At 38.8% G+C, this 15,690-nt stretch overlaps 1 protein-coding gene across 3 annotated transcripts in view; it reads left to right on the top strand.

Moving 5' to 3' along the window:
* Positions 1-14,425, top strand: part of CECR2 (CECR2 histone acetyl-lysine reader) — a 161,541-nt gene extending 147,116 nt beyond the window's left edge. The window contains exons 14-16 of one of the 3 annotated variants that reach the window (XM_074194958.1): positions 97-1,483; positions 2,973-3,084; positions 4,577-14,425. In XM_074194958.1, coding sequence (XP_074051059.1) covers positions 97-1,483; positions 2,973-3,084; positions 4,577-4,582 — 1,505 coding nt within the window. In that variant the 3' untranslated portion in view covers positions 4,583-14,425. The remainder of the gene's footprint in view (positions 1-96; positions 1,484-2,972; positions 3,085-4,576) is intronic. The other 2 variants (XM_074194957.1, XM_074194956.1) reach the window with 2 other exon arrangements.
* The last annotated feature ends 1,265 nt before the right edge of the window (positions 14,426-15,690 follow it).

The following is a 15,690-nucleotide window of genomic DNA, read 5'->3' as shown; positions in this document are numbered from 1 at the left end:
AAACAAGTAACTTGACTTTCCAGTGTCTGCCTTAAAAAATGTTTTGTCTCCATTATTACTATTCTGATTGTTATCCTCTTTTCCATTGTGTTGCAGAGCCTAGACTTGAGGAAAAACCACCAAGTCTTGGTGCTCCAGAGGGGACATACCTCACACAGCTACCTCATTCCAAACCACCTTTGCAGACTGATTGCATTAGGCAGAATTCACCCCAAGATGCAGAAACAGATGGCCCCATGGTCAAAAGTGACCCCTCTCAGACTGGGGAAAACTGTAAAGTAACCAAGGGCAAGAATACCTGGCCAGCAGAAGGCAGCTACCCCAGCCCCACTGCCCAAGGCTGTATGAGAGATCTTACAACCATAGCAGATCGAGGGGTCCTCCCTGAAAACGGAAATATTGAGGAAGCCTCCCCTTGTGGCTCAGAAGAAAAGGGGCTGGGTGGTGGGACCTCAGAGAAGCCTCTTTGCCCCCGAAATAAGACATTTCAGGAAGCAACACTGCCTTGTCCAGGGCAGAACTCCAATGCAAGTTTGATGAGCAGCACCGTCAGCCAGTTTCCCCCCCTCTATATGCCTGGCTTAGATTATTCTAATTCAGCTCCCCATTACCACATCAATCCAAGTCTTCAGGGTTTTGGTCCTGTGATGGGGGGGAAGCAGCCCCCAGGATCCCATTCACAACATTTCCCCCCAAGGGGTTTTCAGCCTAGCAACTCCCACTCAGCCGTGTTTCCTCGCTATCGTCCACCCCAAGGTATCCAGTACTCTTATCAGCCACCGCCTCAGCCTTCCTTCCACCACTATCAGCGAACTCCTTATTACACATGTCCACAGGGTTATTCAGACTGGCAAAGGCCTCTCCAGCCCCAGGGAAGCCAGCCTGGCCACACAGCTCCCCAGCCCAGGCCACCCTTCTCAGATAAAGGGCCTGTGGCTACTCTGCAGGGTTGCGAGGCTCTCACTGCTAGTCTAACCTCTCCAACCAGAATTGCTGTAGTGGGTGCCAAAGTGGTACCGATAGATGGGCAGAATCAAGGGCCCAAGGAAGAGAAACTGGAGGAATCCATCGAGAGGCCAGAGAGTCCCAAAGAATTTCTGGATTTGGACAACCACAACGCAGCTACTAAGCGACAAAACTCTGTGCCTGCAAATGAGTTCCTCTATGGAGCCCCTTCCCCAGCCCTGAGCTCAGGGATGAATTATAGTTCATCTACTTTTTCACCCCACAGCATGATGCTACAATCAGGGCCTTCTTATGCCTCTCAACATACAGCTGGTCATTTTCAGCCTCGGGCCTATTCACCAGTCGCTGCTCACCCATCTCATCCAGCTGCTGGCCAGTCTAATGGCCTCCCCCAGGAGGGCCCTCTCTACCGCTGCCAGGAAGAAAATATGGGTCACTTTCAGGCAATAATGATGGAACAGAGGGGCAATGTTAGTGGAATGGGAGGACCTTTCCAGGATTTATACAGATCATCAGGGTAAGAACTGATTTCTAGAAAAAGGCTGAGAATGATTACAGACCTTATCAGAAACATTATCTGATATGGCCAATGTCTTTATTTTGCAGAGGGGAATATTTTTATTTGTTTCAACACAGGGTGCTACTTGATTTTGGGAGCGGGGAGGGTTTCAGGTTCTTTAAGAAATTACAGGGGTGGCTAGATGGTGCAGTGGATAGAGCACTGGCCCTGGAGTCAGGAGTACCTGAGTTCAAATCCGGCCTGAGACACATAATAATTAGCTAGCTGTGTGGCTTCGGGCAAGCCACTTAACCCCACTGCCTTGCAAAAACTTAATTTAAGTTGGGGGTGGCTAGGTGGCGCAATGGATAAAGCACTGGCCCAGGAGTCAGGAGTACCTGGGTTCAAATCCAGTCTCAGACACTTAATAATTACCTAGCTGTGTGGCCTTGGGCAAGCCACTTAACTCCATTTGCCTTGCAAAATACCTAAAAAAAATAAGTTGCATTGACTCTTAGAACTCAGTTTTGCCTTTGATATTTTCTACCTAATTACAGTGATAGGGTTTTTACATGAATATATCTTCATTAAGAGCTATCAGTTCTAGGTGATTTTACTAAAAGAAACTAACAAACTAAGAAGCTAACAAACAATTGGAGTATATATTGTCACCATTGCCATGTAACTAACTATTCAGTAGCTTGGGATCTAAGACTTAACAAAGGTTTTGGGAATATAGGTATCATGATATGGATTTGTTTCTCAATAATATATGACGCCTGCCTTTTCTCAACTGACTGTGCAAATTAACCAAAATCATGTCACATACTGTATAGAATTAAATGTCTTGGGTTTTGCCCTTTTGCCCTTCTCTTCCCCCCCCCCCCCCACCCACCCACCCAGGGTACACTAAGGCCTAAAAAATCTTAAGAACCATCAGCTGAGGGGGCAGCTAGGTGGTGCAATGGATAGAGAGCACTGGCCCTGGAGTCAAGAGGACACGAGTTCAAATCCAACATCAGACATTTAATAATTACCTAGCTGTGTGACCTTAGGCAAGTCACTTAACCCCATTGCCTTAAATTCAAAAAAAAATCAGCTGAAAGAACTTTAGAGAAGGAAAACAATAATGATTTAAATTAACATTAAGAATTTGGGGGGGGATAATCCTTCCCTATCTTGATTCAGTCCTTGAAAGCCTTTTAGATCCTTTTCTCTTTCACTTATTCAACAAGCATTTATTAAATGCTTGCTAGGTGCTTGAAATACAAAGGAAAAAAAAAATTCATGTTATCAAATACTCTCTTTGCTTTAGGTTTCTTGATTCAGTTTAAAGAAATTTAGGGACCATGATTGAGTAATGTAGGAATATGAGGTCATGGTATTGGAATGAAAGGTAGTAATTTGAAAAGTACAAATAATTAACACAAAATACAATAGATTAGTTGGTTTTAAGAAAAAAATATTTTATTAATATATTTAATGATCTTCCCTGGTATGGCTCTAGGATGCAAATTCATCAGGCCCAGTCACAGTCCTCCTTTCCAAAGGCTTCACCTCCAACAACATCAAGAAAAGAACTTCCCCCACAGAAGCCCTCAGTTTTGCCTCTGGATCAGGTGAGAACTTGAAGTTTTGGGAAGGGGAAATGGATTTTGAGTGCTTTTCCCCATTCCTTCTCGTGAAAGAAAAAATAGCAAGAAATACTTTTCATAAAACTTCTGTTCATTTTTTTTAAGGTTTTTTTTTTTTTTCCCAAGGCAAATAGGGTTAAGTAGCTTGTCCAAAGCCACACAGCTACATAATTATTAAGTGTCTGAGACCCGATTTGAACTCAGGAACTCCTGATTCCAGGGTCAGTGCTCTATCCACTGCGCTGCCTAGCTGCACTCTGTTCATTTTTTAAATGCCTTTTTAGTAGGCATAACTTATGGTTAAATAGATACAGGAAATTTTGTGTGTGATTGATTTTTGTCAAGTTTCTCACCAAAAAAAAGTGGATTTTTTTCCCCCATAAACCTCACTAGCACTGGTTGTAGTGAAGGGGGAAGGAAAAGAGAGTTTTAGGTCTAACTTGCTAGTTTTTTTTTTACTACCATGGTTAAGTCACCTGACCCTGATGTTTTTAGTATCAATCTTCTCATCTATAAAATGAGAATAATAATAGCACCTCTTCCCAGAATTGTTGAAGGTCAAAAAAGATAACACAGGTGGTAAAGAGCATTTAAAAGACTATGTAGGAGGCAGCTAGGTGGAACAGTGGATAGAGCACTGGCCCTGGAGTCAGGAATACCTGAGTTCAAATCCGGCCTCAGACACTTAATAATTAGCTAGCTGTGTGGCCTTGGGCAAGCCACTGTTGCCTTGCAAAAAAACTAAAAAAATTAAAAGAATAAAGTGCTATGTAAATGCTAGTGGTGATGATAATAATGATGATGAATGCTAATCTTGCAAGATTATTATAGAATAAATTATTTTGTAAGCTTAAAGTACTAGAGAAGTACAAATTACCATGTTGGAGAATAGTGAAACAAAACCTCCATCAATGGGTGATTACTGTTGTTGATGTTTTTAATCTTTCCTTCAAATAATTGTTTCTCAAGTTTCTTTTGGGCTCCTAGAAGTAGCCTCCTCCTTAGCAGTCCATTCTGTTTTTTGTGGTTGTTGTTTTTGCAAGGACTCATGTCCTCCTGACTGCAGGGCTGGTACTGCACCACCTAGCTGCCCCGAGTCCATTATATTGTGTCTTTTTTTGTTGTTTTTGTTGTTGTTTTTCAATCCAAAATTTTTCATTTGTTCCCCAATTCTGGTCAGTGAAGGTACTTGAGATGAGTTTTTCCACAATCAATTTATTAAAATTATTTAACTATCGTCTGGCAGATATAGGCATTTTGAGTTGTTGAGTGCTGAAATGCAAGCTTGCTTTTCCTTTTATTGAGGAAACTATCCAGTGCTTCTCCCAGCACTGGCCACTTGAAGGGGTAGGTTGTATCACTCCATTTCTTACTTCTGCCTACTTCTGGGACATCTGTTGTTGACATACTTGTATGAATGGTGATAGCTTCCTGAAAATCTTGAGGAGATGCATACAATTTTCTTCTTTTTTCTCAGAGCTAGTTCAAGGAAGAAAGAGCCCCCCGAAAACAGAAGCTGCATATGAAGAGCTGGGCATAGAGAACTGGAGAGGCACAGAGATCCTTGTTCATCTTTCTTCCCCTTCCCAACTCTGACCCTTCCACAGTAGACACTTTCTGTCTGGCTACTACTGCCATTCCAGAAGTCCCTGGGGCACAACCTGTAGATGATGAACACAAAATTTACAGTGGTCTTGGGTCAGGGATCTTCTCCATGGCTGATCCGGACAGAAAAGGATGAACCATGTGTACCTGGAACTAGTGGGTTTTTCAAGATTTGAGACTGAGATCTCATTCAGGGAAATTTTTTAAATCATGTGTGGGAGGGGGAGAGCCAGTGAAATGGGATGATTTGTAATTTTCATGAGCAGCTAAACTCAGGTATCTATTTGGGGATGGGAGATGTAATTTACTTGTAGTATTAATGTGTTTGGATCTGGGTCCAGTTTACAGAACTTACCTATTGCCTTTTAAAATAATTTTTTTTGTTGGTGGTGAATGTATTGTATATAAAATGGGAAAGGGAGGGAAGTGTATGTGGGAATCCCGACTGAAGTGGGCACGTAGCACTGGGGTGATCTTCTGTTTACAGTCATGTCACACTGAAATCTTTCAGGAGCTGGAAGGGTTGGACGGGAGAAATATGATCTTGTCACTTGTCATCATGGTGTTCCTTGAATAAGCCCTTCATGCTTTCAGAGCCTTCCCTTTAATCAGCCCAAGCAAGCAAGCTCCTTTCTTTATAAGATTCCAGAGGCCACATATTTCCCAAAAGCAGAATAACAAGCTTCAAATAAGAAGACATGTTTGCACCATATGAGCTGCTCAGTTTATCCTTCTAGTGGCCCAAATCCAGAATTTGTGAAACACTATTTGATAGGCTTTTTTGTTGGCTGGAAATGGTTATCAGGATTGGGGATCACTGGAATGTTTCACTTGTCCTTTAGTGACCTACCAAGACTGATGTAGAAAGCTTCATTAAAAGCTTCTGAGTGTTTAAACATATTTTGTGGGAAGTGACTACTCAGGTTTGTACATGGTAGTATCAATAAGGAACTTGTGTGTTTTGAATAGGAAAAATATAGTCTTATAATTTGAATTTAGAAGTGATTCCATAAATAGTTTTAACGCATCACATATAATAAATCATAGTAAAACTGGTCATACCATTAAGAGCAGGATGTTGGAAATCATTTACCTATCAATGTATCAGTGGTAGGATACAGTATTACAGTATTAAATTACTTTTATCTTTCAACCTTAGAATATGCACTCTACTAGATTTTTTCAGGTTTATGTTGAAATTCCAATTAGAGCTGCACTGCCTCCCAAATTAATATCTATATGTTTAAAACTTATGTTCCATGAAGTCTAACTCTAGAAGAAGAAAAAAAGACCGAAGTCACAGGGTTTGGTTTGGTTTTAAAAGAACAACATCTACTATAAAATATTTGGGACAATATTCACTCCCCCAAAACCTGAATGTTCTCAGGTCCTTATGAAAATACACTTCTGAGATAGTTCATAACAGTAACTCCTTTTTTTTTCTGCTCTCAGAACAGATAATGAGCCTGATTTGTTTTGTTATTGTCAATGTTGAAAAGCAATAGGTGGCTAAGAAGCCCCGAAGTTTCTGGTGCTAATGCTTCTTCCTCCAACTGAACTGAGTTAATCTGGTTTTAGTCACAATTAGAATGAATTTGTCCACATTTAACGCTTATTCTTGATGCTCCACCACTGATAGAATGGTTTGATTTGGGAAAATGAGCACGAAGCTAGGATTTAATGCAATACACAGGTCGCTCTTGAGCTGATGTAAACTGGTTTAAATGGTACTACCTTAATCCAAGGGAGTGAAAAGGTCTGACTATTTATTGGTGCTGTTCAATCGTAGTCCAAGGTGTTTAACCATCACCAAGCACTCACAGTCAGTCTCTTCCTTAAGTTGTTTAGAATATGTAAAAGTTTCTTTTGACATGAGGATCACTTGAGTCTTACTCTTGTAGAAATGTAGCAAAAACTTTCCTGAAGTTGTATAAGGGTTCTTAGTCTCAGATGATTCTGACAAAAAAAGAACCCTGAGCAATAATAAGCTGAATTTCTGTATCTTTTCCTTCATCCCCCTGTTCGTGTCTGAGCAATTCTCTATACAAAATGTCATGATGAACATGTCCCCCACATCTTTCAGCAGTTTCTGTGAATAATACAAAGAAGAGAAATCGTAATCTTTTCTTGCAATGTGAAGAGCAGACTAGTCTAATCAAGCAATAGAAAACTGAACTACTGTATTACAATTGGTATACTGCGAACATGGGCAGCAGTACAATAGGATATGTTAAAACAGCCCCATTGTCGGCTCATCTTAAATGTATGTGAATAACCTAATTGTGTCCCTTTTGAGATTTTAGTTGTGATGGTAGGTAGGTGTTAGCATCACATTCTTTGGTCTGGTAGTTCCTGAGCTGTTGGTGATCAAACTGAGCACCTAGGTTTCATGCCACTTTTAATAGCTGATTTGTTTAAGATGAAGTTTAGGCTTTGTTTCCCTTAACTCTGCTTTCTCTAGCACTTCTCTACTGGTTTCTTAAGCAGATGACCCATCTTAAAAAAAATATCAAAGTTTTGCTTCCCTGTCTGAATAGCCAGGTCCTAATGCCCTAGCCCAGTAAATTATTAGAATTTACAAGAAATTAGAAGTCTCTGTCAAACTTTTTTTCAAAGTTGCAGACAATTGACCCAAATAAATTTCCTCAAGTCATGAAGTACAATACCTAAGGAGTTCATTTTCACAGAATCTTTCTGTGCTTTCTTTCTCAAACAAAAGTAGCCTGATCTGGGCACTTTTCATATCCCTTTCCAACCTGTCCCTTCAAATGTCCCTTCTAACCTCTTCTTGATTATAATTGTCCACTTCTAGAGCAAACCAAGTACACAGATGAAGGAGACTTGTGTTCACTCTGCACTTTTGTGAGGCATTCTGAAGCCCATGTTTTGTGGCCACAGTGCCCATGCCAGGACTGACTTCCCTATATGACAGCTTCCTTTAGTAAAAGAAGGTTGTATGTGTGCTGCCTTAAACACCCTGGTAATACATTTTGTGACTGACCACTAGGTGCCTCTGTTGTGTGGGCCTATGGTATTAATTTCATGATAATCCCAGGCGACTTGGGGTTCCACAGACACATACATATAAAATTGGTCCCTGTCAGAAACCAGGAGCAAACCCTCATGTCTGGCATACTTGGTTCAATCTAAAGATGTTTATACCTATCTGGAACATCCAAGAATGATTCACCACTCTGCTCAGACCTGCAACTTCACTCCTTGGGGCAACACTGGTTTGAAAGTTCATGTGATATCAGCTTTCCCCTTCATGGTTCTGAGTCAAGTGGAATCATAAAATATATTTGACTATCCCTGCAAAGATACCCTGTAGTCTGAGGGTGGAGCCTAGCTTTCTCCCTGCATTATCAGTGCCTCCTTAAGAGCCTGTCCACCCTTAAACAGATTTCTGACAGATCCTTGTGCATGATCCCACTTCCACAACAGCATATGAGCAAGTCACCTTGGTGTGATCCTGGAATGCAGTGCCTTCCTTGCTCTCCAGTCACCAGGAGACTCAGGTATATGTTTTCAAAGCAAGCTTGTCCTAGTGACTGCTTAAAAATCAACCTTCATGTTTTCAGTTCTCAAACTCTATGTTTTGACTTAATGATCTAGTCAAGGCATCATTATCTAATTAAGAGAGGAATGTGATTTTAGACTTGTAGACTTGCTGACAGGTACAGTCTTTTACTGATTGAGACTGGGTTCCTCTCCTTGGGCCTCGAAGCCTAAATGTACATTGATTGACCTTGCCTTCCATAAAATCCACTATTGTAACTTGGGTGGAAATGATCTTTAAATCCGTTGTTGCTGTTTTTCAGCTGTCAGACTTAAATTGTAAAAATAACTTTTGTCACCAGACCATTAATGGAAACTTAACCAATCTCTTTTTTACTGCTGTACTCCAATGGACTTAACTTTTTACTGATGTATAAAAAGACTGGGAACAAGCTGATTGTCTTGCATGTTTTTTGGAAGGTATTGGGGTAGAAACAAAGGTGTGGGTATTGCATAAGTTATTGAAGTGCTGAACTCCTTTCTCTCCATGTAGTGACCTCTTCTCTCCCCACCTCCCCCATCTGCCAGCTTGGGCTCAGGTACCTCACTCTGCTGCCTTCTACACTGTTCCTGATAGCCTGGTTCAGGATCTACCAACCAGCCTGTGGCACACAGTGTCAGGGATTCTTTGCTCCTTTTGCAAAAACTGTGTGAACTTTCCTGGCCAGTCATTGAAAAGGGGAATGCTATTTATTTTTATATTTGTGTATATTTTGTCTTGGTCTGCTGATTCCCTTTTTCCCTGAGAGCGACACTTACCTCAATAGTTAGTTCAATACTGTGTTGAATATTTTTTTTAAAGAACTTTTTAAAAGCTTTTTGATCCTTGGAGGTCTGTAGATTTATTTCCATATGAATTGGTTATTTTGTATAAAGTTCATTCTTAAAATAGCAAGACTCTGGTGTGTATATGTTTGGGTATGGGTTCACTTACCATCTGGAAAATTTCACTAAAAGTCTGTGGAGTTGGATTTACATATACTTGAGTGTCATTGGCAAATAGCTATGTATCGTTGTCTGCTTCATCATGGATAATGGGTTGGTCATTCCAAATATAATAAATCTTTTCTATATCATCCAGCAAAATACAGGAACAAAATAAGAATTGGGGAGGCAAGGGGAAGCTAGGTGGTGCAGTGGATAGAGCACCGGCCTTGGAGTTAGGAGTACCTGATTTCAAATCCAGCCTCAGACACTTAATAATTACCTAACTGTGTGGCCTTGGGCAAGCCACTTAACCCCATTTGCCTTGCAAACCCCCCCCCCAAAATGGGGAAGCCATGTCTGACCCCAGCTGCTCTTTGTAGAAAGGGAATATTTTTTGTGTCATGCCTAATTCAGGTCAGTCTAGTTATTCGGGTTCAAAATACATTAAAATACTTGGGTACAATGAATTGCAATAAAGATGACTTAATAAAGAGTGAACAGAAATACAGTACTTACAGTTATATTCACCATAGCATTTGGACACAGCAGTTCATTTACAAAGGTATCCTTACAGGGCAATAGGAATTCTGTTAAAAATCCTACCACCAGATCCCCATAGGATTGACCTTTTATGTTAAACGTGTCAAAAAATCCAAACAAATGATGATTCCAAGAATGGCCTTCTAATTTCCTTAAAAGGAAATCATCTCAGCTTACTTATTAAATAGGTGCTTCCTATGATGGGAAATAAAAGACATTTATGGACTGATTCATGTCTAGAGGACTGAAACCCTTTGTTTCAGTTTCTGAAATAGTTTGAATAGCATCTCTTTATACTTTACAAGTATGATTAGGTTTCATGTTAAAACCCACATGTTATAATGCTTAAGAGGACTTTCATTAACCTACATATATCAATACTTGTGCTGGTATGAGATACAGGAAATACTTCTCTGATATTCTCAATAACAATACTAAAACTCTTTTTCTGTCCACCCTACCCCATCCCCACTTTCCTACTGTCTCTCAATTTTGGGGTTTTTTTTTTTTTTAGGTTTTTTGCAAGGCAAATGAGGTTAAGTGGCTTTGCCCAAGGCCACACGGCTAGGTAATTATTAAGTGTCTTGAGACTGAATTTGAACCCAGGCACTCTTGACTCCAAGGCTGGTGCTTTATCCACTGCGCCACCTAGCTGCCCCTACTACTGTCTCTTTACCTTATTCTCTACTGAAATGCAGTAGCAATCAAGGAATATAGTCTTATTATTTCCTCAAAAATTTCTAAGAATACAAAATCTCTCAACTCTTAGCTCCACACTAATTTATAAAAATGGGAGAGTCCTCTTTTCTAATTGGCTTTTTCTCTTCTCTATCCCAAACTCCTTTTCTTATAAACTTAGTGTTACAGGCAATATAATTTATTAACATTAACAACATCTACAAATATTTTAGCCGTATGTCAACTGAGGAAGACAGCACCCTTTCACCAATAGCTACAATATACATAAACTCTCCAAAAACATTGAAACAACATGCCAGCAATTTTCTTGTAGGATTTTTCCACAGAATGTGCTAAGTTTAATTTTCACAAAACAGCTCTTCTTGTTCTTTGAAGGATGATGAGCCTTTCATGAACCATGTCTGAGATTCTTGAGTAGCAGTTAATTCTCAGTGACTTTTGCCATCACTGATAAGTTCCCAAGTTTCCAGAAGTGTTCTTTTACTCCCTTCTTGGTGCCTTAAGAAAGATTATTTCAAAGATGGCAGTTAACTGACCATGTCTCTCATAGACTTTCTTCATAACAGTTAACTTTGTTTCCTCATATCACTTCAGTTAGGTATCTATCAATGATTCAAAGTTTTCTCTTATGGATACAGTGAAAATATCCAAAGTCATTGTTTAAAGGGGGGAAAAAACACAAAAGGAAGAGTAAATGTCCCTAATTATACATTGAATAGATACATAAACTGAGTTTATTTTAGTGCTTTTTTTAAAAAAAAAATTAGATTTATTAGCCCTGAAAATGGAAATTATTTGCTCACCATACAGTCCACACAGGTTATAAAATTCTTGCATTTGCAAGAATTACAAATGTCACCATGGAAAATTAAAAAATGGCCATTTCAAGTATTTTAATTATAATTTGATTTCACCTTCCACCTTGATTTCATGCAATAAGAAATGACAAAATGGACAGTTTCAGAGGAGACTAGGAAGACTTCTCAAATAGAGTAAGGTCAAGTTAACAGAAATAGGGGAAAAAATACAATAGAAGAAAACACCTTTGAAAGACTTTAGAATTCTGATCAGTGACATGATAAACCATGAGTCCAGAAGACTGAAGATAAAACATCGTAATCACCTGACAAAGGTCATATCTTTAAAATGCTGTGACAAACATTTTTGGAGATGTTCAATGTGAAATTTCTTTTGCTCTATGGCCTATGGGTGTTTGCAGTAACGATTTATTTTTCAGGTTTAGTTCGGCTTAATTTGGGGATGAGGAGCACTGAGAAGGATGGATTATAAATGCCAAAATAATAAAATTTTAAAGTATACAATCATTTCTTTAGTAACTTATGATTTAAAAGTACCTTCCCAGCAACAAACAAATGAAATAGGTTCTACAAATAAATATACCCATTTTGCAAATAAAGAGAAGTGACTCAAAAAGATAACAGAATTTGGTTATGCGCTAGCTGGTAAATTTTGGAACTGTGAATTGTGCTCATCCCCTGAAACCAAAGTAAACATACTAAATGACTGCCAAGAGTCACAAGAATCTCCAACCAAATGGTAAGAAAAGTGAGCACGCAGAGAAGTGGTTGCTGCTGAAAATCCTCCTTGCCTTAGGCTTATATTGTTTCCACAAATATGTTTCAGAGATTGAAGAGTTTGATGTAAATACACAGATTTATTAAATACCTTCCTTGTACCAGATACTGTGCTTAATCAAACTGGGATTCAAAGAAACGTAAAAGATCATCCCTGTCCTCAAGAAGCTCACAGTCTAATGGGGAGATTTTATGCAAACGATTTTACACAAACGATTCATACAGTATAAAACAAGGGTGGGGATAAAACAATAATGGGGATTCACTAGCGGGAACAAAGTAAAGAGTTTCCAGTCAGCTACGGTGGAGTTTACCATCTAGGAGCCAAACAAAGCACTCTTGGCTTCTTTTAGGTGAATGTCTTTTATCGCCTGGCCAAAATGTACATGTTTCCTTGTTATCCAACCAATCATTGTTAGCCGGACACTGGAAACACATTTGTGTTTATCCATGCATTATCCATGAACAAGAAGCACAATGAAGTGTGCATTAGTTGATTCCTCCCTATCAATGCATTAGCCACCAGTACCTTTATTAGTTGTGAAGTTACCCTGGCATGTGAACTCAGTAAAGAATTTGTGAAAGCAGGATCATTTGTAACCATCTACCTTCCCTCCAGCACTGAAAGCTCTTAAGTTTTGTGCTGTCTTAGCAGAACTTTGCAAACAACTGAAAAGTATTTTGACCTAAAGGTTCACTATCTGTTTTACAGCAATGTGCAGTATATATGGGATTTGGCATGGCAACCTCTATCCTGGCAATCATAATGATAAATGAAACTAGGCAACTATTCAACTTGCTTTATTTGTACCAAATTTGAGAAATATAAATATATACTATAGGTAAATCCCTGGCTTAGGATTTTTGTCTCACTAATTTCTGGGCTACTATTCCCAATTTATAACAATCTTCTAGAGCTCAGGACCTGTTCACTTGCCTTCAGATCTTTATCTTTTGTCTCCTATCTCAGAATGTCAGCAAAGGCTTAGAGCATACTTCCTGAGGATCAAGTTAAGAACCTCCAAAAACCTGGACTGTCCTAACCCAATCAAAGTCACAGGTAATAAATTCACTATTCTGGGAGAGTGAATTTGTGATTTTATTTTCCTTCTGTACCTCAAAGACTGTGTATCTCAACAGAGATACACAGATCTCTGTAATATTTTATCCCGTTTGGAAAGGAAAGAGACCTCATATGCTATCTAGTGTTTGGGCCTTAAGCATGTCTACATCTAGCCTCGGTACCAACACCTTACATTTAGCAGTACAATATTCCTACAAAATAAAACATAATTATTCTTGATGATTCACAAAAAGTCCACTCTTTAAGTTGTCTATAAACAATAAGGACAGTACCTTAAATCAGTCAACAAGCTATTATTATTACCCTTTAATTTGTGGAGACAATGCTAGGTGTTGGAACTTTTAAAAAAAAAGGAAAACTATATTCTCTACCCTCAAGGAATTCATACTAAAATTTGCAAAATGCAAATAGTTGTACACATTAAAGATGCATATAGTATAAATGGAAAAGAAGGTACTGGGGGGAGGAGGATTATCAGGAAAGGATGTCTATAGTAGATGAACTTTGAACTCAACTTTGAAGGAAGTTAGAAAAGCCAACGAGTAGAAGTGGGGGGGAGAGCCAGTGGAATATCATGGGAATGAAATCCTCAAGCGAAGAATGTTAAGGCAGAAGAGAAGGGTCTGGGACAACCCTTTGGTGAACATCCATGATCAGTGGGTATGACTGGCTTGAAGCGAAAGAGTCTTAGAAGTGGTCAGGCAGGTGAGAGGAGCCAGGGGAAAGAAAAGAGCAGGGTCACAAAAACTTGGAGAGGAAAGAAATATTCAGAAGCACATATTTCAGAGAGGTGAGGAATAGGAAAAGGTCATTAGATCTGGTAATTAAGAGAGCTTTGAAGAGAGTAGTTTCAAATGAATGATGATGTTGAAGCCAGACTGCAGAGGATCTAGAAGAGAATAAGAGGAGGTAGAAATACCAAGATTTTTTTTGATAGTTTTTTTTTCAAGCAGTGGGAATGATGATGAATAGGGTTATATGCATGTATGAGAGGAATATGCTAAAGAAAATGGGATGGAATGAGAGTGTATATGTAAAGTATCTTTTCTTCTGTGAATAGAGGTGAAGAAACATGTGAATGATATGACAGAGAGGAAAAGAAAGGACCTTTTTGTGAATGGCCTCTTTTTTTTTTTTAAGTATAAGGTGTGGTCCTCAACTAAGAAGACTAGAAGTGGTAGGAGGGAGTGTGCTGTGGAAGGGAAGAACAGGGTTTATTTAGGGTCCTGGGGCATAGGGAAATATGGAGTGATATAATATGATCAAATAAATTTCAGAGTGTCCATCTCTGCTCAAAGCTAAGGTGGAGTCATTAATGGAATTAGTAATGAGAACTGAGTTGGACAATCAGTATTTGAGGAAATAAGTTTCTTCTTATGAGGGCTGGAAATGATGGAATTGGAAAAGAGTGAATTACAATATTGTTATCTTTAGCAATAATAAGAAATTAAAGGAATTAGAATAGGCAATGAGGAAACAAAACAATCACTTTTTTTTTTTTAGATTTTTGCAAGGCAAACAAGGTTAAGTGGCTTGCCCAAGGCCACACAGCTAGGTAATTATTAAGTGTGTGAGACCTGATTGGAACCCAAATACTCCTGACTCCAGGGCCGGTGCTTTATCCACTGCACCAGCTAGCCACCCCAAAACAATCACTCTTTGCAGATGATAAGGTAGTAGACTTAGAGAATTCTAGAGAATCAACCAAAAAGCACTTGAAACAATTAGCAATGTTAGCAAAATTGTAGAATATAAAATAAAATCCACACAAATCAGCATTTCTCTACATTACCAACAAAGTCCAACAGCAAGAGAAATTCCATTCAAAATAACTATAGACTATCAAATATTTGGGACACTACCTGCCAAAACAAAACCCAGGAACTACATGAATACAATTACGAAACACTCTCCACATAACTTAAGCCAGAGCTGAACAACTAGAAAAATATCAATCTCACGTGGGTAGGACAAGTTAATATAATTAAAATGATAATTCTATGTAATTTAATCTGCTTATTCAATATCATCAAATCTACCAAAAATTATTTTATAATGCTAGAAAAAATAACAATTTATCTGGAAGAACAAAAGATCAAGAAAATCAAAGGAATTAATAAAGAAAAATGCAAAGGAAGGTGGCCTAGCCAAATCAGATCTAAAACAATATTATAAAGTGTCAATTATCAAAGCCATTTGGTACTGCTAAGAAAAAAAGTAGTGGAACAGTAAAACAGGTTAGATTCACAAGACATAGCAATAAATAACTTATAATTTGCTATTGCATAATTCTAAAGACTCCAACTTATATGAAAAAACAGAAGTTTGACTAAAACTGTAGGGAAAACTGAAAAATAGCATGGTAGAAATTAGGCATAAAGCAACATCTCACCCCCCTATATGAAGAGGTCAAAATGAGTTTATGATTGAGACTTTTTTTTTTAGATTTTTCAAGGCAATGGGGTTAAGTGGCTTGCCTAAGGCCACACTGATTGAGACTTTTTATGTGATACCATAAGCCAGTTAGTTAAAAGAGCAAGGAATTGGGGCAGCTAGGTGGCATAGTGGATAAAGCACCGGCCC

The sequence above is a fragment of the Macrotis lagotis genome, chromosome 7 (assembly GCF_037893015.1).
Source record: "Macrotis lagotis isolate mMagLag1 chromosome 7, bilby.v1.9.chrom.fasta, whole genome shotgun sequence".
Taxonomy (NCBI): Eukaryota; Metazoa; Chordata; class Mammalia; order Peramelemorphia; family Peramelidae; genus Macrotis; species Macrotis lagotis.
This window is presented reverse-complemented; position numbering and strand designations above follow the sequence as displayed.